The 24,313-nt window shown below is 37.7% G+C and overlaps 2 protein-coding genes across 3 annotated transcripts in view; one reads left to right on the plus strand and one right to left on the minus strand.

Annotated features, from left to right (window-relative positions):
- Window positions 1-7,091: 7,091 nt before the first annotated feature.
- On the plus strand, window positions 7,092-13,406 carry LOC114135535 (leucine-rich repeat-containing protein 3-like). Its single transcript, XM_028002897.1, has 2 exons — window positions 7,092-7,454; window positions 9,197-13,406. The coding sequence occupies exon 2, from the start codon at window positions 9,264-9,266 to the stop codon at window positions 10,125-10,127; it is 864 nt and encodes a 287-aa protein (XP_027858698.1). The 5' UTR covers window positions 7,092-7,454; window positions 9,197-9,263; the 3' UTR covers window positions 10,128-13,406.
- Window positions 13,407-15,441: 2,035 nt separating this feature from the next.
- The window catches only part of col2a1b (collagen, type II, alpha 1b), a 50,651-nt gene continuing 41,779 nt past the window's right edge, over window positions 15,442-24,313 (minus strand). For both annotated transcript variants that reach the window (XM_028002896.1, XM_028002895.1), the window contains 11 exons: window positions 23,116-23,223; window positions 21,857-21,910; window positions 21,133-21,240; window positions 20,652-20,705; window positions 20,410-20,517; window positions 20,263-20,316; window positions 20,001-20,108; window positions 18,547-18,835; window positions 18,108-18,295; window positions 16,437-16,679; window positions 15,442-16,346 (listed from right to left, as the gene is read on the minus strand). In XM_028002896.1, coding sequence (XP_027858697.1) covers window positions 16,200-16,346; window positions 16,437-16,679; window positions 18,108-18,295; window positions 18,547-18,835; window positions 20,001-20,108; window positions 20,263-20,316; window positions 20,410-20,517; window positions 20,652-20,705; window positions 21,133-21,240; window positions 21,857-21,910; window positions 23,116-23,223 — 1,461 coding nt within the window. In that variant the 3' untranslated portion in view covers window positions 15,442-16,199. The remainder of the gene's footprint in view (window positions 16,347-16,436; window positions 16,680-18,107; window positions 18,296-18,546; window positions 18,836-20,000; window positions 20,109-20,262; window positions 20,317-20,409; window positions 20,518-20,651; window positions 20,706-21,132; window positions 21,241-21,856; window positions 21,911-23,115; window positions 23,224-24,313) is intronic.

Below are 24,313 nucleotides of genomic sequence, written 5' to 3' on the forward strand. Positions count from 1 at the left end.
GGGTTGATTTATATACACACCTGGACGGTGGTTCTGCCTTTCATTTCCAGTATTGCTGACATTAACCAAAGCACAACAAAGAGATTCAGACGCCACTTCGTCCAGCGCCGAGATCAAAGCGTCAATAATGACGCCTGATTAATTCAGAGAAATTAAATTTCCAAACGCCATGGAGGAGGTGTTCCCTGATTCACCCAGTGCCTCTACAAGGTTATTGGCACAGTCAATTTCCCACTAATAAACTCAGAGGATGTGCCCTAAAGTTTCTCATTAATACTCTTCCACTCCAAAGCTTTTTTTATAACTCCCCTCTTATTGCCTGCTTTCATGAAGCTGACCTTATGCCTCTGGTTCTACATGACATTTTATTTTACTATCATTGCAGGTGTTACTGTGTAAATGCCAAAGCAAGGGGAAAAAATATAAGTGACATGTTACTTACAGCTGCTTTGTGTTGTTCAGTGGTGCAGAATAGTTTGAGTTTTCAAGTAAAAAAAATTCTTTTGGGGTCATCTTAGATACTAAGACCAAAGAACAAAATGACTTGGAGAATAAACAACTAATGAGCTTGCAAAAATGAATGAGAAATTGACATGCACTCACTTCTGGTATAGATTATGAGTGTGTATGAATAGGGGCTCAAACATTTTACTTCTGTTGAGTAGTCGGATTTTCATAACATAAACACCTTTACAACATTTGAAAGGCTCATAAGTTTTTGAGTTCATTTCTGTTTTCTTCCAGTTCTGGTAGAATCAAAATGATCCTTTCTCCAGCAGCCATTGAACGAGAGGCGAAGTACATCCAGGTCGTTGGTGCATCAACCAGCTGGTCAACACGCAGTCTGCATTCGAGTTTTAATGAGAAAGCTGCTGATTTGAGGTAAAATTGGAGAATTCTGAGCGTAATCCTTCATTAAACCATGTACTTAGGAATATGAACTTGGAATTATTGCAACAAAATACTCCCTCAGTGTAATGCTGCCACCTTATTGCTTGCCGGTTGATAGTTTGAAATACGTGGTTGAATTTTAGACACATGGGAGTTCCAACAAAATGAAGATCCCAAACTCATCAGAACTGCTTTTGAGAATGGATAAAGCTGGCTAACATTAGACTTCTGGATTAGTTTTCCCAAATTCCTAATTTAAACTCTTTAGAGAAAATGTGGACTTTGCTGAAAACCCAACGAAATCCAATTAATTAAAGTAAAGTCTGCCATTTCTGATAGGAAGACACTTTTACAACTCATCTTTTTAATTTTCCTCTCTCTCAGAAGCACATACTTACACACATGCACGCAATTTTTGGGGCCATCGCTGCGCTGGACCGAATCCAAAGTATCCAACCTCTAACCTCCTGTGTGACAACCTTTTAAAGTCACATGGTAAATGTTTCACTTTGTGCCAAGTATTGCTGTTTTCTCTGAGAGGATACAGAAGGAAACTTTTTTCCCTCAATAGCTTCCCTGTCTGAGCAGAACAGGACACAGCGGAGGTGTAGTCATCAGAACAGTGTAATTGGGGATACAGTGAAACAAACATCAATCTGACAAGAAGGGAAAAAACTGAGTTGCAGCCAGTAGTGTATTGATTTTAGCTTCTGTTTGCCACTCTACTCTTACACACACGGCCCTTAAGCTTATTCATGTTCAAGAGCTCTATTGCTTCATTGCTGTGCACGGTAAGCTAAATGGCTTGATGTGCTCTCTTTCTGCTTTTTGCATTTATGTTTATTTTTTCTGATCATTTTTGCCTACAGAACCAGTCAGCACTACATCCTTGGCCTGCTACCCACATTACCTACAAAGCAAAAATTGTTAATACTTTGTTTTGTCAGCAGGGAAGAGTTTTCCATCTACAGTTTCTAATGACACAGCAAGTGAACCTGCGCTACTCCTTAGTCGTAAGCATTTTTTAGGCGACTCCTGCACAAGAAAGTATCAGTTGGCCAAACAGTGGAAAAAAAAGAATGAAGAACCTCAGCAGAATACCTGGACTTATAAGCCTGACGTACTGTTCTTGGACTCATACCTTGAATCAAATTACACACAATATATAGCATAAATACGCTGATAATAAGGAGTTTACACACATCATTGAGAAGAGCGTTACATTAATTTCTGACTTTTCATTATGAATTTGAACTTTTTTTCTAATGTTAAAGGGTCAAAGAATAATAAAAAAAAAACAGTCCCAATAAATGTTTTCACCTTTACCTTTTTTTATTGTTTTTACAAATCAGTCATAATAAAAAAAATTAACAAAAGAAAATGACAGAAAAGAAACTTTTTTTTGCCAAAGTAAGAACTGATTTCTACTAAATTATGACAAATAAAAATATTTAACATAAAATAAGTATAAATTATCACTCAGTATTTAGCAGATAAACCTTTGACTAAAGTCACATCACAGAGTCCGTGTGGATCGGTCTCAGTCAGGCTTGAACATCTGAACGCTGCAATTTTTCTCCATTCGTCTTTGCAGTAGTTTTGATGTGTTTTTGGGATCATTGCTCTCCAGGAGCACCCAACTGTTTTCAGATTTCAACCACTTAACCCAGACTGCTCCCCTCAATTGAAATTAAATTGGTTTGGATGTTCAAGAAAAAAGAAGGAACCTCCTAAACACAAGACACACCAGTTTTATTGTTCATAGCAAACTGTGGTGACCAAGAAAGAAGCGTTTCATAAATTATATTTTAGAGGTGAGGTTTTCAGACCCCTGAACACTACATCAACTGTAAAGCATGGTGATGGTAATATCATGCTGATGGCCTGTCTTGATGCTGGTGCATTGCGCAAAGTGAGTCGAGTTGAAGCTGAAACAAAGTCGGGAGGAATCTATTCAGTTGTCACAAGAAAAATGAATAAAACATGCTTAAGGAGATTTCAAAGTTGCACAATTAAACAGAAACACCTCCTTAAGTCAGAATTAATTTACCTAATTTTACTGAACTCTTCCCAGTAGTGAATACATGCACATCTATTTGTGAACAAATTTCTTATCTCTTAAATGCATAAAATGCAGAAACATGCAGAGTGCATTTAGGTGGCATTAACGATAGTGATTGACCTGATCATTGAGTACAAAATTAGATAATTCAATTGGTTTTCTGGCTTGCAGCTAGATATGGCTATGTTGGATTTGATGTTAGTGCCAGATTCATGTTCTTACTTCATGACTGGAGCATAATGAATTAGTAGCTCTTTCTGGTTTACTGTCATCTGCTTAAAATCTTGCTCAATTTTACCTCATAAATACCAATCGCTCATTTGACTAAAGCCAAAAACTCCCGTCACCAGATGTACTTGTACCCAGTTTGCTAATGATAGTGTGCTTCTTTAAAAGAGTTTTACTCAAATATTACTGAGAACATATAAATTCGAGTCTTTTCGGAGTTGAGAAAATCCACTTCAAACTTGTGCAGCCGGTTGTGGTCTTTACATTTATTTATGTATCTTTTGTGAAAAAATAATGGTCAAATACAACATCATTGAATCAATTAAAGTTCGACATTATTGACAATCACTCTGTTGATGAGGCTTTGTAAACATTGCGTGTTATTTCAAGAGTCCTTCTCACTTGAACAAGGATTTTATTTCTATAGATATACATTTTAACGAAGACATGCGTTTGTCCCTCTGGCTGTCAGGTTTGTATTGGTTTTTTTTCCATCTCTGACGCCTTTTTACACATTTGTTTTAAGGTTCATTCAGTGTTTTCCTCTCTGAGGACAGCGGCCAACCCAAACAGATGATGCTGAACGGCTTCACTTCACTGCAGTCGGGTTTTCCAGAAGACTTCACACTGTCAACAATGTCAGCAGCAGACTGCTCATAGGCATGTACATCTTTTAGAGGCTCTCCTTGACAGATCATCCTAGATAGACACTTCGTGTTCCCGCTTCAGCCATTTTTTCCCCAGGTTTTTCTTTTTTTCATTTCTGTTTTTCCTCCTGCAAAATTATACTTCTCACCCATCATCATGGATTTCATTCTCAGTCAGGAACCCAGAAAAATATACTTTTTTTTTTATCTCTGCCATTATTTCCTTCCTCATTATGTACCCTTTTGTTTTCTGTCTGAAAACATACAAACTCAGCTTGTCCACAGCCTTCACTGTGTCAAACAGAGGCAATATCCTATTAAGGTCACAGTTTTCACCAGTATTAATATGTAAAGCAGAAGGAAGGAGGAACTGGTGTCACAGCACTCTGTACTATTCTAGTCAGGGGTGGAATTGCTATAGATTTTAGGAGGCTGATGGAAGTGGGACATGCTGAGGAGAGGATGAGGGGTATGAGGAGCCATCCTGACTGTCAGATCAGTCCCTTTTCCCCCTGAGGGCTCTCCTGTTGAAGGGCCAATATACTTACTGCTGTAAAAGATAAGAAACCCCAGACCTCTTGGACTAAAGTAGACCCCCTAAATGATATTTCTCTGCAGTACATATATTGTTCTGTTTGGTACACCTGCACGTGTTTCAAGCTTTCGCTATTCGGGTGGTAATTTCATGATGATGTCTGTGAAACTCAAGGTTGCCAGGTGTCCTGGCTTCCTTGTGTTTGTAAATTAGTGCACTTGCCTCCCTGCCTGTCCATGTCGATCTTAATTTTCAACTTGATATACAGTGGCTCTCAGTACACTGCCACGAATTAGGCTCCTCTCTGTTTGACCTCCAGTAGTAAACAAGGACAAAACAAGAAATGATTACAAGAGCCACATCTTCCTTATAACGCTTATTTCTTTTGGCTCTATCAGGCTGCACAGCTGTGCACCCAACTGTGATGGCCTTCAATATTTTCCTTAACAGTGTGACGTGTGCTGTGAATGTTGTGTTGGTAGCAGTGAAAGAACTTGTTTTATTTATTAAGAGGGGGAAAATAACCAGTAGATTTTAGTGTATTCAGATTTATCTTTCTGGAGTTGATTTATATTATTTTGCACCATGAATCATGAGGATGCATGGTGGTGGCTGCATCATGATGGAAAAGGTCAAGCAGTAAGTCTTTGGAATAAATCACTGATGACTATATTTCATTAGAGAATTAAAATAGTACTCACTTTTAACAATTATGTGCAACAGGAAAAAGCAATGGACTAATGTTTTCTGCTGACTTTGTAATAATTTGAGATTTGTGTACTGTGCATTCAAAATTAGAATAAAATCCTAATTCTGCACATGCCGACATCCAAACTTATTTATCTGAGTTTTACTATGCCTTGAAAAGTTACAAACATCGGGAGCATTTGTTTAATTGATAGAGGAACATTTGTCATAGTGGATATTACTACCAATATTTCAGCAACACCATTTCTGGAGAAATGACCGCCACATTAGAAAAAAATATGTAAAAAAACAATAGTTAACAGTATTATTATTATTCAAAGTAATACCATATTGGCAATTTTAAGCACTTTAAATTGCCTTGTTGCTAAAAATGTTTATTTCTTCTGTTAGTGTTTTGATGATAGTTTTAGATAGAACTTGGGTCAAAAACTCATAAGATTGTATGTCAGTATGTAGGACTAACAAAACTCCCTCTTTTAAATTAACTGACTCAGTTACCTGGAAGAGGCTAATCCCACCAGGACCAAAATTTGTCATCATGGAATGAAAGTAATCACTCAAGACAGTCTTATATTGATTTGTTGCTCATCCTTTTGGAGGCAATCCATCACTTACAGGTTATAAAAGTTTTCCTTTCACTTGCCATCCACCTTCAGTGTTATATTTCAGTTCTGCTTTAAGTTAGAAAGTTTTAGACAGCTCAGGTCAAATAGGAATAAACCGAATAAATTAATACAGCATATTTCTGGCTTAATTTACTGGCAGATGTCTTAAAAGTATAACCAGAGTAAATAATAAAGATGGCAAAAAATGGAAACTCTAAAAATCAAACTCTTAATTTGAGCACATGAAATGAGTCTGGAAAAAAACTACTGTTAAGAAATAATTGACTCAAGCAAAATCTCTAATGATGCAGCTTGTGTTACCCCAGCGATCCCTTCAAAATAAATGTACTAGAAGCATTTTTAAAAATATGCCCTACTTCTTAAGCTACACAGTGGGCAGGATGTTAAGTTAAGAGTAAACCTGTTAGAGAACAGCATCTTGGGGTCATCAAAAGTCCACAACAACTGTTTGGCACCGTCTACATGCTAATTGGTTGTTAAGAAATTACGCAAAAAAGGAAAAATATGTTTTTTTTGCTAAACTCAAATGGGATTCCAACTAAAACTGTGTTCTTTGGTCAGATGAGACTAAAATTGATGTCCCAAGTGGATCTGGTATATAGGAGAAGAGTGGAAAAGCCACTCAATCCCATGTTAACTATGATGGAGGATGTGTTATGCAGTAAGGATGTTTCTCTGTCAAAGGTTCTTGTTAAAGTCCATGGCATGATAGCAACTCTTCAATACAAGGACATTTTAAACAAAACTCTTTCAGGAAAGTGAAAATAGGTCATCACAAGGTCTTCAACACAGAATGGTTCCCTGTTGACTTAGTATAATCAACCTTTTTTTCATCACAGTCCACGGGCATAAATCCTGAGGAAAACCTATTTGCTGAGCTGAAGAGAGCAGAGCAAAGGAGAAGACCCAGGACTCTGAATGATCTATAGAGATTGCACAAAGAGAAATAGTCAAGATCTCCCCCTCTCTGTGAATGCTTCCACCTGGTGAAATGTTTAAAAAGAAGAGTGAGTTATGTTCTAATGACAAAGGGGGGAAGGGAGGCTGCACAAAGCACAACTGCAGGGGTGGCAATTATTGCTAGTGCTTTTATTAAAAATAATTATTACATTACATTCCACAGATTAATTGTTCTCCAATGAGGTTTGGTTAAACGTTTTAGTGCAAGTATGTGTTCCTGCAATAACAAGTCATTTATTCTAAGGCTTTTATGGAGTGGCCGCCGCTTTACTTTGTGTAGCTTAAATTAAATGTGATTCTGTTATTTATTTGGATTCTTTTTCTAACTTATCTCTATGTGTACCTGTCCCCATTCACTCAGCTTTTGTGGAAGACTTATTCTAAGAATCTAATTATAGCGAAAGGTAATTACGTTAATAGCTCATAGAGGTAGCGTGTTCTCAGAAAAGCGAGATGGATGCCGCTGGTAAGGAGGGATGATGATGGCACACCCTCCGTGTTTGGATTTACCTTTTACAAACACCTATTCTCAGGGAGAGAAAGAGAGAACGAGGAGAAGGAAGAGGTGGAGGAGGGAGAGTTTGCCCCACATCTTCACAGCTAAAACTGCCTCCGTCGTTGAGACAGTCCGAGATGGAGCCGTCTGGGGGCAACAGAGCGCAGCGTTTCCACTCATGGATCCACGCAGAAAAGGAGGAATTTGGTGAAAAGCGAATATAAACTACAAACGGAGTTCGAAATCAACCCCGCTTTCATCCACCATATGGAGTCAAACTTCGTATTAAACTATTTTAAAGGTAAGATAGTTTTGCCGAACAATGTGTATTGTGTGCGTAAAATGTGTTCCACATGTACAGTGGCCGCTGTAGTTTGCTTTCGTTTAACAAAAAGTCTATAGTCTAGAGAAACGGGTTCTGAAAACATTAGTTATATTATAAATTGTGTATTTTATGTGTAATTTATGCATGAAAAGTTGCAAAGCATGCAACAAAAAGAAAACACTGGAATCTTTTGATCAGAACCATTTATGGCAGTTTCCATATTAACGAGGTTTAAACCTAAAGAAACTTTCATTGCAAATATAACAAAAAAAGGCCTGTAACTCATCTAACTTCCTATTAATACTAAAAAATGTACACATAACATTAAAAACAATTATTTTATAATTTAAATGTATTTTATTTTGCTCGTTCCTTTTTCCTACCCTCTTCATCCCCATTATTTTTCATGCATCATGTGATTGTTTTGCTACTTGGAAATTTGCATACATTAATTCAATATGCCAATGAAAATCATGAGGAGTGCCTGAAATTTCTACCTAATATTACTGGACATACTGGGCTTTTTACCAGTTTAATTTGAGCATATCAGACAGATCTAGGGCAATCTAAAAAGTCTGAGGTTCCAGCCTTTAAGCATATTCTTCCTATTTCCAGTGGAGACTGGAGACACATGACAGTTTTGATTTTATTATGAAAACACAGGGTGCTTGACATTTAAGAGGGTATTCTTGTAATCAAATTGAAGCAGTCTCTTGTGAGCTCTGTCCTATAGAAACATCATTTTCAGAAAGGATGCACTTGCCTCAGAAAAACAAAGCAGCTCTGGAAACATCGGGTTGAAGCGTCAAAAAAAGCTGCAATGGAAAATGTCTACAGAGATATAGACAGGCTAAAAAAACAAATGAAACAAAACAACATGCAAATATGAGGCTTGTTCGATTGGAAATAGTTTAACTCATATTAAATATTTACCATAATCCACAGTGTTTTTTGCACATTATCTTTGTTTTTTAAAATTTTGCCTTCCAGTTGCATGAGCGGTGAGCAGATGGTAACACCAAGACTACAGCAGGAGGATTTTTTCACACTATTGTCACTTATTGACACTGTGAGATTCATCCAGGATTGATGTTCTTGTCCTTAATAGTCTAACAGGCAATGCTTGGGCTATTGATTGTTCTCTCTCTAGCCTCCATCTCTAAAGCGCGTAGCACGCTTAACCCTTGCAGCGTGATTAAGCAGCCCTGGTATCATAGAGACATAAATAGAAGGGTAAATGAGACAAAAATGTATCGATCAGGATAATATGATACCTTTTATTCTGGCCTTGAAGGACAGAACAGAAAGGAGGTAGGGTGGAGTAGAGATAATTGCATTATATGATTGTGTCCTTCTAATGCAGAAATGCAAAAGGGGTTTGCAACCTTATTAGGCCACTTAGGCTATCATTACAGCTGCTTAGACTGTGATTAAAAGAGGAAGCCACTGTAGTTAAATATATTGGTGCATTTTCCAGAAATCTGGTGTTATTACTGGATTAGCCACCATGCAAGATGTTTGTCATGTAAAGAATTAGCTTTATGCATGATTCAGTGCTGTGTTGCTCTATAAAGGCACTTTTGTGTTGGGTGGATAAAGCTCATTTCATTTCTGTAATGCAAGTTTTCCTCCTCTGTATAATCCTCTGCATGCATTTTTATTGAATGTGTTTCCAGATTTTCTTCTTTACTCTGTTCCCCTTTTTCCCAACCTGTCAGGTTCTTCTGTAGCAACAGCCTGAGTCTGATTGGGAACTGATGTGTGTCATGGGGATATGGTGAGGCGATGTGCACAAGCTTGTGTGAGAAGAGATGTGGTGCCGTCAGTGGAGGAAGAGGAAGGGGGACAGGTGAAAAGCTGGATCTCTACTCATGGCTGTGCATGTCACTCTTGTTCTCGACCCTGTGGGGTCAAGCAACCCCGCAGTGCCCGGACAGCTGCCACTGTGCCTGGGAAACGGCCACTGTCTTGTGCTCGGACGCAGGGCTGCGGGAAATCCCAGAGGGGATCCCACCAGAGACGATTTCCTTACACCTGGAGCGCAACTACATCCGGAACATCCCAGAGAGTACCTTCAGCCACCTGGTCCACTTGCGGGACCTCTATCTGTCCCACAACCGCATCGACTCTCTCTCCTCCGGGGCCCTACGGCATCTGGGACCTGACCTGCGCCTGCTGGACCTCTCACATAACCAGCTGAGGCAGGCCAGCAGGGAGGAATTTGGGTCCACTCGCGCCAAGACGCGGCTCTACCACAATCCCTGGCACTGTGATTGCACCCTGCAGGAGCTGATGGAGACTCTGAACCTGGAGCCCGAGACCGTGAATGGGATCATCTGCGAGAGCTCCGTGCGAGGCGTAGGTGAGGGGAGCCGGTGGGAGGACCCGGGATCACCAGGTGAGCACGCAGGTCAGCCGCTGGTCAAGCTGCTGGACTCTGGGGTGAACTTCTGCAGCCTGCAGAGGAAGACCACGGATGTAGCCATGCTAGTGACCATGTTTGTGTGGTTCTTCATGGTCATTGTGTACGTTGTGTACTACGTCCGGCAGAACCAGGCTGAGGCCCGGAGGCATTTGGAGTACCTGAAGAGTCTACCCAGCCCACGTAAGACCCCTACAGAGACAGACACTCTGAGCACGGGTTTCTGAGCTGAATGCTGTTGAAACTTAACATTCAGGTGCCATATTTATGGAACGTGACTCTGAAACGCTGAGAGAAGTTACTGAAGTTACCAACTATGGAGGAAATTAACCTTTTTCAGCTGTTTGATTATTCCGTTAAATTCTTATTCTATACATTTATTTTCTTATGACGTTTTTGTTTGTCAGTTTTAGTACAAAATTTTACATATTTTTCAACTTGTACTATCTGCACTGATAGAGGAAAGGAAAAATTATAAAGCGCAGCAGGTAATGATAAGACAGGACTACATATAGAGAAAGACTTTGAACTTAATAACATTCTGTCTCCCTTTGTAGCACCTCTTTTCTTCTCCCTCCATGCCTCGTACTCTGCTCTTTTATCTTTCATTAGGTTCTAATTAGGAGACGTTGACCAGCTGACCCCTAATGAACACTTGAAAGGCACTAATCAGTTGGAGTGTGTTTGTCAGGTGTGCAAATTCAGATGTGTGTCCTTTACATGCTGTTTGAGTCATCTGTATGTGTGTGTGCATGTATACACGTGTGTGTATATGTGGTGTTTCTAGGCACTGTCACGGCCATTCTTACTTTGAAAACCCTGATTTTGCACAAATCCTTACCAGGACTTCAGTTTTAGACAAACACCACACTGCTCATCTAAATTTACTCTGGACAAGCTGGATGGGATGTGCTTTGTCCTTATGCTGGAGCAAACAGTTTTTGAAAAATCTCAACAGACGTAATAATTGGTACAAAGAAATTTGGAACTGAGTTAGTGAAATGAGTTGCTATCTAGAGGTTTTGCTTTAGTTCCGATTTGTCTTTGGGCTACGGGAGTCTAATTGTGCCACAATTCAACAAAGATCTCAAACATGAAATGAACACTTAAAGTCAAAACAAATACATAAATGATTTAAGTAAATACAACTGTCTTGATGAACGTGACTAGATGGATTTTAGGTATGACATGGACATTTCTGAGTTTTTAAAATTATCTTAAGGCTGTGGACTGTAGAACATCAGCTCTACCAGCCAAAGCCAGCGGTCCCAGAGTTTACATGCTACTTAAGAAGCCACAGTGACAGTATAAAGTATTTTATGGTGTACTAAAGTGAAAAAAGCTTAAATTGATTTAATAATTGCTGAAACAGTCAGATCACATTTCAACATGTGACTTCACATTCAAATTATGTTTTTCATTTACTTACATAATTTTGCATTTAATAAATTATTGAAATATTTGAGTAAATATTGGTAAATTGGATTTATTCGTTTCCAGGTTTGTTCTAATATGAATATGTATAAATATAATTTCATGCTTTATTCTCTTTCTTCATTTTGGACCTTTTTCTTCTCCATGGTTTACCACATGGACTCTATCAGAACTGACTCCATTTTTACTGACACTGAGAAAACAATCACCTCATTTATTATTAAAAGAGTCATTCATTTTATTGTAACATATTAGGTGACCCGTGTAAATTAATGCATTTCTTCTCCTGCTTCCTCCACATATTGAGCTAAACCACACTGGATTAACAGCCACATTTGATTGATTTTTGTGAGGGTGTTGCAACCATGCTTATTGTACAAATAACTCCAGTGTCCTCAACGGGATATGTTAGTGTTGTATTAAAATATTAATGCAATTCTTCTCTGCTACAATAAGAGATCTAAAATAAAACTCCTTTCAATTGGCAATCATAAATGCCGAGAAATGGTTCAAAATATGGTTTGACATAATGAATAAAATAATCAAAATTATGTTCATTTTATGTTAATTTACCCTTAATTTATACTTCTGCATTAATGTCACAACATCAGACGTTCTTTGCACACTTATTTTGACCAAATATTTATGAATTGAAGAAAAGAATGATCCAAACAAGTGTCTTGACATTCAAATTCCACCTGAGTAAATGTGTTGAATGAAAATAGAGTTCATGTAAGAGTATTGTAGGTTTTGGGTGGTTTGAAAAATAGCAAAAAATTTTGAATGAGATGTCAGAAATTGTGCTTGACTCAAAAGAGTTTTCTTCAGCGTGAAGAAACAGTTCTCCCCCCAACCCCACCTGTTGCTGCCAGATGCCACAAAGCTGGCTGAAAGAAACCCAGTACATTTTTTACTTGTTCCCAAAATTGGAAAAATAAATTGGGATGATGGACAAACAGAAGGAACCTTACCCACAACTTTTGGTAACAATATGTCGGTCAAACAGCTGGCTGCAGCCTGTGATACCATACTGTGAAACCATGGGATGGGACAACATGGTTTCACTGTATGCTACTTGCATAAAAAATCTAAACAAAAAAAATATATAATGGTCCAGTTACCTCCTCAAACACTCAGGTGTGTCGACAAGAGACACATCAAACAGTTGCAGGAAACCGGCCCTCTGAATTTGACATCTGAGAATCTCATTCCAACTCATGTCTTATGTATAATGTCATAACTAGATGTAGCTTACATAATAATAAAAATTCTTTGTGTTGCAGAGATAATAGGATGCAACTGAAGCCATACATTTGTTTTATTAAATTCGTGTCAAACAAAATAAATCACTTGTTCATCTTGAAAATTATGTCTGCTTTACTTTGGTCAATGTTTCCATAAATTTTTAAAAATCTCTTCTTACTTTGTGAAAATAAAGAATTAATAGGGAATTGAATGGACTGATTTATGCTTGATATGTAAACAATTGTGTATAAATTCATTATCAGACTGTTAAAACTGTACCTGGATTTTATCAGACAAATGGTACTTTTTAGATGCAGAAGCAGAACTTAGAATAGGTAACCTATCTGTGAACTGTGATGTGCTAATTGTGGTGTGCATGTGTTGTAACCCACAGAGAAAGGCTGGCTGCATTGTGTCTACACTTTAAATTAGAGTCAGTCGTTATCATGTTGGTAAACCAAAGGCTAACAGGGAGATGAGGTTGGACAACTCTCTGACCTTTAAATAACAAGAGAGCAAAGGGTGAGTAGCAATGTGGGTGTTTACTGTTAGTCACAAATCATTCATCTAAATTTCATGCAACATATTTCTGTATCCTTCAATGCACATTTTGTATTGAGTAAACCTTGGACCAATTTTTGCTTGCTGTTAATTCTGACAAGCCAAATCTCAAAATCTAAATATGTCTACTTGTTATAGTCTTTAGCTGTGGGATTTCATTTATTGATGTTGATGTTTTGTTTTAATCATTGCTCTATTTTATTGTTTCCTGACAACAACTGATTCAAATCTAAATAAACTTTTGCAGTGTCTTGCAATAGACGTCACACGCTTTTATTTTACTTTGTAGAGCTTTTTGTGATAGTCAAATACAAAGGCGTGCTTAATTGGGAAATGGAAGAAAATGATACATTTTTGACAAAAATTTAAAAGGGTGCCGTGTGTTTTTCTAGTAAATCAATTTTTAATTAGATGTAGGTTCAAGTTTTAACTGCTACATTAATATGCTTAAATCTAAACCACCTCAGTTTGGTCCTGGTCTGGCGGTTATCCTGCTGAAAATGTAACGTAATGTGTCTCAAGTTTTTCGCAGCCTTCAACAACCTTTCTTTCAGGGTGGCCTTTTCATCTACCTCTCACCTCTAAGCAGCTTCCCTCCCCTGCTCAAGAAAAACATCCACATAGCATGATGGTTCCATCACCATGTGTTGCTGTGGGGGAGGTGTGGTGATGTTCAATTTTACACACCATCCATCCATCCATCCATTTTCTGTTCACCCTTGTCCCTAATGGGGTCGGGAGGGTTGCTGGTGCCTATCTCCAGCTACGTTCCGGGCGAGAGGTGGGGTACACCCTGGACAGGTTGCCAGTCTGTCGCAGCAATTTTACACACATAGCATTCAATTTTCCTCTCATCTCATCTGGACCAACTTCTTCCACGTTTTTTGTGTACACAGCTTGAGGCAAATTGAAATGAGACTTTTTTGACTACTCTTTCATGAAGGGTAGATATGACATAATCCACCTGAGTGTTATCTATTTGCTGTTTCTTCAGGCTCTTGGCTGTTTAACTTAGTGTGCTTTTGGCCATCATGATGCTATTAATCAGTGGCATCTGAAGGTATTTGACGTTAGTGTATTTATTTAGGTATATCAGATTTAAAATGTGCCAAAAAAACACTGTATATAACCATCCTGCAGTGAAACATGGTCGATGCAGCATCATGCTGTGATGGAATGAGATAAATGAGTATTATCTCGAGTTATAATGAGTTTTAAAAGGATAAAAAAATAAATAATAAAAAATCGGGATACCTAAAAGGATATAAAGAATACATAAAAGTGACAGAAGAAAACATCCGAAAAGCTGCAAAAAACTTGAGATTGACTTTTTATTAATGAATTGAAAAATTAGTTTTATAACTCTTATAACTGAAAAGAAAAGCCTTTCCTGAGTTTAAGCAATAAAACGGTTCTTGTAACTACCGACAGCTCTTTTCATGTTTACTTTGGTATTTTTTACCATTATTTTTTTTTACTTTCCAGAGGATTGAGGTTAGAAGATCTCAGTGCCATCACCCTAAAGTTTAGCTTTTGGCACAAATTTTCTATTAGATTTAAAACATTATTACTTCAACTTAGAAGAACATGTTTATCAATTTAAATGATTACCATTTAACTAAATATTCCTGGGGTGTGAATATTTTTGACTGTTAGGTTAACAGGAAATTCAATAAAACTCAACTTCAGTCTGTTACTTGGTTTTTGTCGTTTATTTCCAATTTACATTAATTAAAACTTAACAAGAACAAGTCATGATCATATTAATAAAATAATAATAATAATAATGCTATTATTATTAATAATACTTCTATTATTAATAATAAAAAAATATACACAACCTCACACATTTGAACCCTCTGTGCTGGAGTTGAAATTGGAACATTAGTGAAGTACACTCAGTGTGTGTGGGGGTGTACATGGAAGCAGAGGGTGTGTGGTGTGTGAGGGGCAGGAGGGGACGCGGGTCACACTGGATGAAGGGCAGCATACTGAGATTATATAATCAAATATACCTATCTTGATTTGACAAGATATTTTTAAATTGTAAAAGTTTAGATAAGTTTTTTTTTTTTCCTGTGAGGTAGTTTTAAAAAGCCAAATCAAATGTTTGAAAAATAAAAATAAATTTGTCCCTAACTAAATTGATTACAAAACATCATCAGTTATGTTTGTTCATGTAAGAAGGATCATAAATTGCAGTGAAATCCAAAATCCCAGAACAAAATGGGCTCTAAGGAACTCTCTACATATATATATATATATATATATGAACTGAACTAATATGTACAAGTCACTATATTGGAGTATCAGGTTGTTTAAAAACACAAAACTGTTTTACAACAATAGCACCATTGACTTTATTATAGTACACAGTAATTTTGATACACACTATGGTTGGAGAAACAGGAACAACTGGACATTCTATGGTATGCGGAAAAATTTTTGGTTTCAAAGAACAATAAATTCTTTATTGATTTGTTACAAGAAATGGGATGATCATAAAACAGGAGGAAGTTGATGGATGAGGCTTCTTTTTCTTTAAAATATATATATATATATTTTTTTGTCACTTTGCAACAAACTCAGTCCTACCACACCTGGGAGTCTAACCTAAACAATAAATAAATAACACCAACACATTGTTCTCTCTTGTTCCCTGGTAAGCTCCTATTCTCTCCTCATACTTCCTCCTTTTTGTTCATAGATATTGGGTATATGGGGGGGTTGCCGTTCACAGAGTGAAAAAGGGAAGGTTTAGGGAGTGGAGGGTGTCCATGTGGGGGTGGGGCAGAGATGACTGAAGGCAATGCTGAGGATGGATCACAAATGACAGTTTGTTGGTGCCATTCAGTGCAGATATCCTACCGAGTTCAACTTGGAAAAGCACTTTTTTATTTAGAAAAGAAGTCCCATGTTTTAAAAAAGTGTCTTGATTTTTCTTTTTCTCTCTTCCTCGCCTTTTCACCAAAGCGTGCTCCTCTTTCGTTTCCTATTTTATTTTTTTTCAAACAGCCACTTTTTCTTCCTCTTCTTCATTCTTTACAGCTGCTCATTCTTTACAAGAAGCAAACTGGCCCAATATCAATTCCAAACTCCTGGTCTGCTCCACCGATATCCATGGGGGCAATGTCCACAATGGGCAGACGGGAGGTCTTCTGCGACCTGTATTCGAACATTGTCTTACCCCACTGTCCTGTGTGTCTCTGCAGGAAGGAAAAAAATCATACAGAAAAATGTTAGCATTTGGTTTGCCCCCTAGAGAAAACAAATATTGTACTAGCAGGATTGCATACCGTGCAGCCGTCTTCCATGACGCTGTAGGTGAAGCGGCTGTTGCCCTCGGCTCTGATCTCCACATCGTTGGAGCCTTGCAGCAGGACGGCCTTCTTCAGGTTGCTTGTTGAAGCATCCAAGTAGGCCACGCTGTTCTTACAGTGGTAAGTGAGATTTTGGGAAGCCTCTGTTGACAGCAACCTCAGGAAAGTCATCTGAATGGAGGCGGTGTTGGGTGCCAGGCTGTCGTCACCATAACTGAACTGCATTGAACAGACAATAACACATCAGGTTATGTTCCTGGTGAGTCATCTAGTGTTTTTAAATAAGCTAATGCTTTGAATGTTTGATTCCATGTATTCCAAATCTAAAAATTTATCGTATTAGTGACAGGTTAAATATCTATATTTAACAGCAAGATTCCCACATTCTTGCTGAACTAGACAACATATTTCTGGTAACTGAACAAAAGTTGCTGTTTCATATCTTGGCATCTGTGTTAGATATTGAAAAAAACATGCTATTTAGCTATCAGTGTCCTGTAGTGACTTTAAATTATGTGTGTCATGTTTGATTTCAAGCTGTTTTGTATAAAGTGAGTGTCCTGGGATGAGGGATGAAGAACTTTTGTTAGGAACCTTTGGAACATTACCTTTTTAAAAATTCACTATGAACACGCTTAAAGAAGTTGCCTTTGATCTTTAAGCCTTACACAAACTAGAAATAGCTAAATAATGTAATCCATTTTGTAGGAGAAAAGCGTAAAGTCATATTGAAACCAATGTATTTTTTATGAAATGTTTGTCATGTTGTGTGGTATATATTTTATTGTAAAGCACTTTGGTATTTTTATCTGGTAAAAAGTAAACAACACAAATGCATAACTCTTTCATAGTCTGGACACAGGAGGTTGAACATCTCCTGCTTTGATTGCAGCTGGGAGGCATTCATGTGTGAAGACTTTGATGTCTGTAAGTGCTTTGGGGCCCACTAGATCACCCACTGCTGGAAAGAATGATACATGCTTTTACACCAGGCTCTCCAAAAGTTGCGGCTAACACCAGAAAAATTTGCCACATTTGCTGGTTGGCACTTTTCAAAAGGGGTCAGACGAGTTATTAAATAAAGCAACAAAGTTTCCAAGTTAGCTCTTTGAGTAAGAAAGTAAAGTTTACTTACTTTTCAATGTTTTCAATGTTTGAGAACTATTTTCTTTTTCATTTTATTTTTATATTGAGAAAATGTGTGCGAGTGAATAGTCAGGATAGTTAATAGTTAATAGCAATAGTTAATGTCATTTCATTAATATTGTCTATGTCTTGTTTTGAGCTGTTTTAGTGCAATACAAATAGTTTTATTAATTGTGCTTTACAAATAAAATGGAGTTGGATTTGGATCTTGTCAGGACATTGAAAACACATTTGAGTCACACTTATGTGTGTTTTGTAGCAGTGGAGCATGTACAGTATATGTGTAAAGCAACAAAAATATTTTTACTTGTCGCTTGGATCGTTTTTTTAACCTAAGGCAGCATATCTTTCTGTTTGAAAGATATTTTCACTTTAGGTTTGACTTTCTAAGTATCAATTCTGAACTTTTTGTCATGCAAAACATTCATTTGTGCCATAATGTAAACAGTACATATTAATATTTTACAAGTTAATAAAACTAAAACAGGTTGCAGATCTTACATGGAATCCTCCGTTCATTGTCTCTCCGAACCAGACATGTTTGCGTTCTTTGCTCTTGCTGGACCACCAGTTCTTGCGAGGGATCTTGGCAGGTTTGGGGTTCACACAAGACTCCCCGGTTTCCATGTTGCAGAAAACTTTGATTGCATCTACAGTGCAGCCTTGATTGGGATCAATCCAGTACTCACCTAAACAAAAACAGAGAAAAAAGCAATAGCCTTCAGGGTGACATCAATTTTTCTGCACAGCTGGAATGCCTTGCATGTTTTTGCATAGTCTTGTAAAAACTGACTCTAAATGAGCACAAGACAAATATTTTCCAGAACAAACAAGAATTTAGTCAAATTCCTATTTTTCAAAACATTTATTTCCCCAGACTAGACCCAGTCTGCTTCATTGTATCACCCCAATTCAGCGAATTTCTTGTGTTGTCACTCACCGCTCTTCCAGTCGGGATGGCAGAGCTTCAGGTCTCTGCAGGTGCGGGCAGGGTTCTTCTTGGATCCCTCTGGGCTGCGGATGTTCTCAATCTGGTTGTTGAGGGACTTAAGAGTGGCATCGACCTCTGCGTCATGTTGACGAAGATTCCCAGCGGCCTGGTCTGCCCTCATATACCTCAGGGGATCGGGAGACTTTTCTGTTTGACCCAGACCAGCGAAGGCAGACATGTCAATACCAGGACCGGGGGGACCAGGAGGACCAGGGGGTCCAGGGTTTCCAGGAGGACCCTGAAAGAAAATTTAAAAAGTAAGAACACATTTTATTTAACATCGGCAATTGTAGATTTCCTGTATCCTTGTGTTTTTCATTCTCTGCTAGATTATTCTTCTTCTGTCTCTTGAACAAGACATGTACATGCAATTTTACACAATTTTCTGAAGAGGGTTTTTGCAAGCCTACAATTCAGAATAATAACTTCTACTGAATGCCAGGGTAAACAAACAGTACATAAAAAACAAGCACATCAAAAAGGCTTTTCTCAATTCTCGCTGTGGGTTGAGCAATTATCGGTCTAGGATTTTCCTCTGGGAATGAGCAATGCAAGTAACATATTTAGTTGCTTCAATCTCCAATATTCTTCCTTTTATGGGATGTTTTAATAGTTAAAAGGTCTTTTAATAACACTTTAATAATTAGCTTCATGTAGAAAGAAAATGGAGAGAAAATAAGAAATTGGGAAAGCACAGGTCTTTGGTGACCTGTGTTTGGTAGAAGATGTTGGAGAAAGGAAATTCTTCTAGAAAAGCCTAAGTCAGCACATGGGGCAAACCGAAGGAAGTGATGCCATTTCTGTGTGCGAGTGTGTAAAGAAAGTTCAATTGCACATACTGGACCCTGCTGCAGAACAGAGGCAAAACTGGGTAAATCGTACTCTGTTCTCCATGTATGCAGTCTCAACCGTCTTTATGTAAAGTTTTTCATATCACACACTACACATTTATTTGCAGAAAAATTCAAAGTAAAAAATCCTATTTCCATACTGTAGCACCAATATGTGCTACTTTGTGTTTAACTATCACATACAATCCTAATAAAATACTTTGAAGTTTGTGGCTGCAGCATAGAAGTTCAAGAGGTGGTGATACCTTTGAAAAGAGTTGTATGCAATAATTTCAACTGAGCTAAATTACAGATCTGATGCAGCTAGCAGCGTTTACAGCATCATTAAGGCTCATGAAGCTGCACAGAAAAAGCTTCACTCTTTAGGCTGTTATTTATTTATGTTTACATTGCCCATATCGCTGTCTTGGATATGAGGTTGATATATACATCTATTTACCAAGATAATTAAGCATGTGATGCTATATATTTTATTCTGTAAAAGTTAGTTAGGAAAGTAAAACATACTAAAAACAAACAAAAAAGGGGGGTGATGTTCTTATTAGTACTCACAGCGGGACCAGAGTCTCCAGTACGACCACGAGGTCCAGGGGGTCCGATGGGTCCTGGTAAGCCATTTGACCCGTCTTTTCCAGCAGGACCAACAGGTCCAGGTGGTCCCTATAGAAGGACGCTTTGATAACATTATTCATTCTAAAGCATGAACATAACTAGACTAATCACTCAGCTGGATAAAAAGAAATAGAAGTTTCCCTTCAATTTAAAACCATTTTACTGCTTTAATTGCAACATGTTTGGTTGGGTTTGTACTCACTCTTTGTCCAGAAGGCCCAGCAGGTCCAGTGGCACCCTGGTCTCCAGGTTGACCCTAATGCAGAGACATCACAGGAAATAAGGCCTTAAGTATGAAACAAACAATGGAGTAGTGTAACAATGCTTTAGATTAGATATGGTATCTTACTGGTGGTCCAGGGAGACCCTGCAGACCAGTGAAACCTCTGTGCCCCTTCTGTCCTCTCTCACCAGACTCTCCAGCTTCACCCTTATCACCACGGGGTCCTTGGGGTCCCTAAGAACAAATTTAAAGCATGCTAATAAACTCTTATGTGTTGGTGACAGCTGTTAACAGAAAGAAGATAAACAATGAATATTCATTTCTGTTTGACTGGAAGTTGTTCCAAGCTATCCGTGCAGGATACATACAGGCATTCCTCTGGCACCGGCCGGTCCTGGAGGTCCAGCTGGTCCTTGGGCACCCTAATAAAATGAAATGATAAACATGTTAACACACCAGACTTGCCTAGAAGTTTAGCAATAACTAAGTTTTTGTAGAGTATTTTACAACACACTAGCAATAAAATTCGGTTAAAAAAAGCAAACGCTTTATAAAATGCATTAAATTAATATTATGCAAATTAGAAAAGCAATAAAAGTTAATTTATGTCTCGGATATAAGGTTTATCAGGGATGAAACACAAGAAGGAGAGTCCTCCTTGGTCTCTTTCAAGTACCAAGAAGCAGAAAACCTTCTTTGTACTTGTAACACAATATGTTAATGTTCAGCTAGCAGAAATGAGCTTCACAAAAATATTAAAACATAAAACAACTTTTATGCTTTGGTAGATTTTTTAAAAATAGCTTTTGGAAAACATGTGACTTTGCTTGTGCATGAGTCATTACTCACAGACTCCCCTCTGTCTCCCTGTTTTCCGGTGGGACCGACTGGGCCGGGAGCCCCAAGAGCACCTGGAGCACCAGGAGCACCAGCAGGACCGGTGTTGCCACGGTCACCCTGCAGCAGAAAGAGTTGGAAATCACAACAGCCAGGTCAATGTTTCTGACTTATTACAGCCACCACTCTGAGGAAATTATGTTAAACAAAAGTGACATAAAGACTGTGGAGACACCAAGCATGAATTCATTTGCTAAAATATATGATTTTTAAATGTCTTAAATAAAAAGGGAGTAAACAGTTGCCACACTGACACTGCTCTTTTAACAACAAACTCTCCAAACAAAACTTGCATCTTACATTTCATTGAACATTGTTTGGACACTTCCATCTCAATTACATTTTATTTGAATACAATGAATGTCCCTACATAGTAATAACTCTTCCCTATAGCATGAATACTATTATTGGGAGGATAATGAGTAGATCCTGCTCAAATTTGCCTAGGAAGGACCCTAAGATAATGACAGAGCTGAAGTGTTTCTCTGACTCATCTGGTAGAAATATAATGACATCTGTGGGATTCCACAAAAAATGAATGATCCAGTTATTTCATCCTGCAGAATTGTCAGTATTTCTCTGACTTGTTTTGATGGCCAGTGACAGGTGTGTATCATTGTCATCAAAATATACAACAAAATCATACAACAGGTGATTTGACCTCTTGTAATTGTACCTTAATTCCAGGAGAACCATCTCTACCAGGAGGTCCATCAGATCCAGGGTTGCCCTGTCAGACAAAATGAAGTGTTAATGAATTCTAACCGGGTGTCCTACTGAATGAATATTAGCTGCATAATGAGCCTCACTGCAGCCAAACCCAATAATAGGACAAAATGCAAATGGATGAGTGATGCAAAGTGTGGAGAATTTCAATGGCGCACATGAAACAGGAAGTGGATTGACAGCTGCGTATCCAGTCCAGAGATGTTTACAAGAATATTTTCCCAAGTCAAAGTCAAGTCTCAAGTGTTTGAGGGTCAACTCTAAAGTCTTTGGTGAGCTTTTTCAAATGCATGCCATCTACTCTCTCTTTAAGAACGTATTGTTGTAGGTTGGAAATTCAAATCCTGTATTGTTTTCTCTTTTGCTTATTTCAGCACAAACATTTTGCAAATACATTCTAATCTCTAAAAATATAATATGAAAAAAAAGCTGTTATGAGCTGCTTTAAACTACTCTGAAAACCAATGAGACATCAATCCATTAGAAATATAAATATGCAATTATGTCTAAAGAGGTTTGCGATACTGCATATTTTGGTATTGATCGGATACAAAGTAAATACGTGACTAGTATCATCTATATTGGCATCAATATTAATATTGTTACCAATAACGATACTTCTTAATTTTTAGGTTTGATATATCACCAAACTTCTGACCTTCAGGTGTTTTATAGTATTTCCTTTGAATTACTTTATTTTAAGAACATATTAACATGATAAATAGAAAAAATATATAAAAACAAAACTAATTTATGCATATTTTCCCTAAATAAATAAAATGCAAAAAAAATTATCATTTGTGAGCAAATCAAAACAAAATCTTTTTAAAGGTAGTGTTGAGAAACTATTACATAAAATCAAAATAAAATTTCAAGACAGAATCTGAAACTAAAGTATCGATCTTACCACACTAGTATTGATCTGCTACTGATATCGACTTGGTATCGATATTATCGATGTTTTGGATCAATCCACCCACTTTTATGGTCTGGATATTATTATAAAGCCAGAGCTGATGTAAACACTCAACTATTCAACTTCATCCCTTTTGCAAGGAAATATACTCATATGGAGCCTGCTTACCAACCTGCCTTTACTTCTGAGTCTGAGTCTAATCAGAAGTCTTCGACTCAATTATGTGTCTGAAATTTGAATTTCCATTTCTGATTCAATCAAGTACATGCTTTGTGTCGGTGATTTTCCTTTACCTCTCTACCAGGTTCTCCAGCAGGACCAGTGAGCCCAGGCGGTCCGACTGGTCCAGGTGGTCCACGGTCTCCAGGACCACCAGCAGCTCCCTGCTTTCCAGGCTCACCCTGACAGGAATAAGGACTCATTGTTACATGTTGAAAAATGAAGAAAGATATACAACTCTTTAAATTTCCACAAGGTTCGGGTTCTGTGGTTTATTTTCGGTTATACATTTGAGTATTTTTAACAATAGAAAGAAAAATAAATCTTCAGATTAATCTAAAGATTTAATGAAAGAATTTGAAATACATAGCTAAGAAACAAAAAAGAAGAGTGATTGCCAAACTCAAGATCATTTTTATCTTCAACACTTTCTTGTGATTGCACATTCACCATGGATTCTAATTTCACTGCTTTCGGTGCAAGATTGAAGTATATACATATTCAAAATTTATTTACTAACTCCAGGATTTTTTGTAGCTACTTGTCATGTCATTATCTTTTATTGTATGAAAAAAAAAAACAATATTTCTTAGTAGAATTGGGCTTTTTTCTATTTTTTGTCTGTTCAGAAAAAGAGAAACAACATCTAATTTCATTTAGACCAGATAATTTATATAAATGCACTCAGCTGTTGGGTTTAAACAGTTTATAACAGTAACAATTAGTGTTTGACCACAAAAAAATCACACTTTGCATTTTATTTGATCAAAAAAGCTACGTATTCGGAGAACATGAAGTCTAATCTGCTGTCCCATCTGTCATTGAAAGCTCGTTCCTTGGTGGGTCTATTTTGATTTACTGGAATCCCTTTCATGCACACTGGTGAATAATTGATAGTGGGGACATGCCCGCTGAGATGTTGTAAGTAGGGAACATGGTTCATGTCATATATCAAAAAAATGTTGGATGTAAGCAGGGAAAGCTCTTCAGTCACATGTCGTGGTGTAATCTCCATCAGACAGAAACATGAGGGGAAAAGCCCTGGTTGACGTGAGATGCGTTCTGACTGATCAAATTAGGACACAGCAGATTGTCAGTCCAGAGCACATCTGCTGATTCCCTACATTTACTTTACAGAGTGCCAAAACAGTCAGTATTGCGCTCATATGGCAGATTCATTAATATTTATTAACAGCCGTGACAGCAGGGTTGATGATGCTTTCACCTTCTGACTGTCTGCCTGTGTGTGTCTGTGGCCTCGAGAGACAATGT

The sequence above is a fragment of the Xiphophorus couchianus genome, chromosome 20 (assembly GCF_001444195.1).
Source record: "Xiphophorus couchianus chromosome 20, X_couchianus-1.0, whole genome shotgun sequence".
Lineage (NCBI taxonomy): Eukaryota > Metazoa > Chordata > Actinopteri > Cyprinodontiformes > Poeciliidae > Xiphophorus > Xiphophorus couchianus.

Coding starts and splice junctions, on each gene's coding strand:
- LOC114135535 (XM_028002897.1), top strand. CDS start 9,264: ATGTGCACAAGCTTGTGTGAGAAGAGATGTGGTGCCGTCAGTGGAGGA.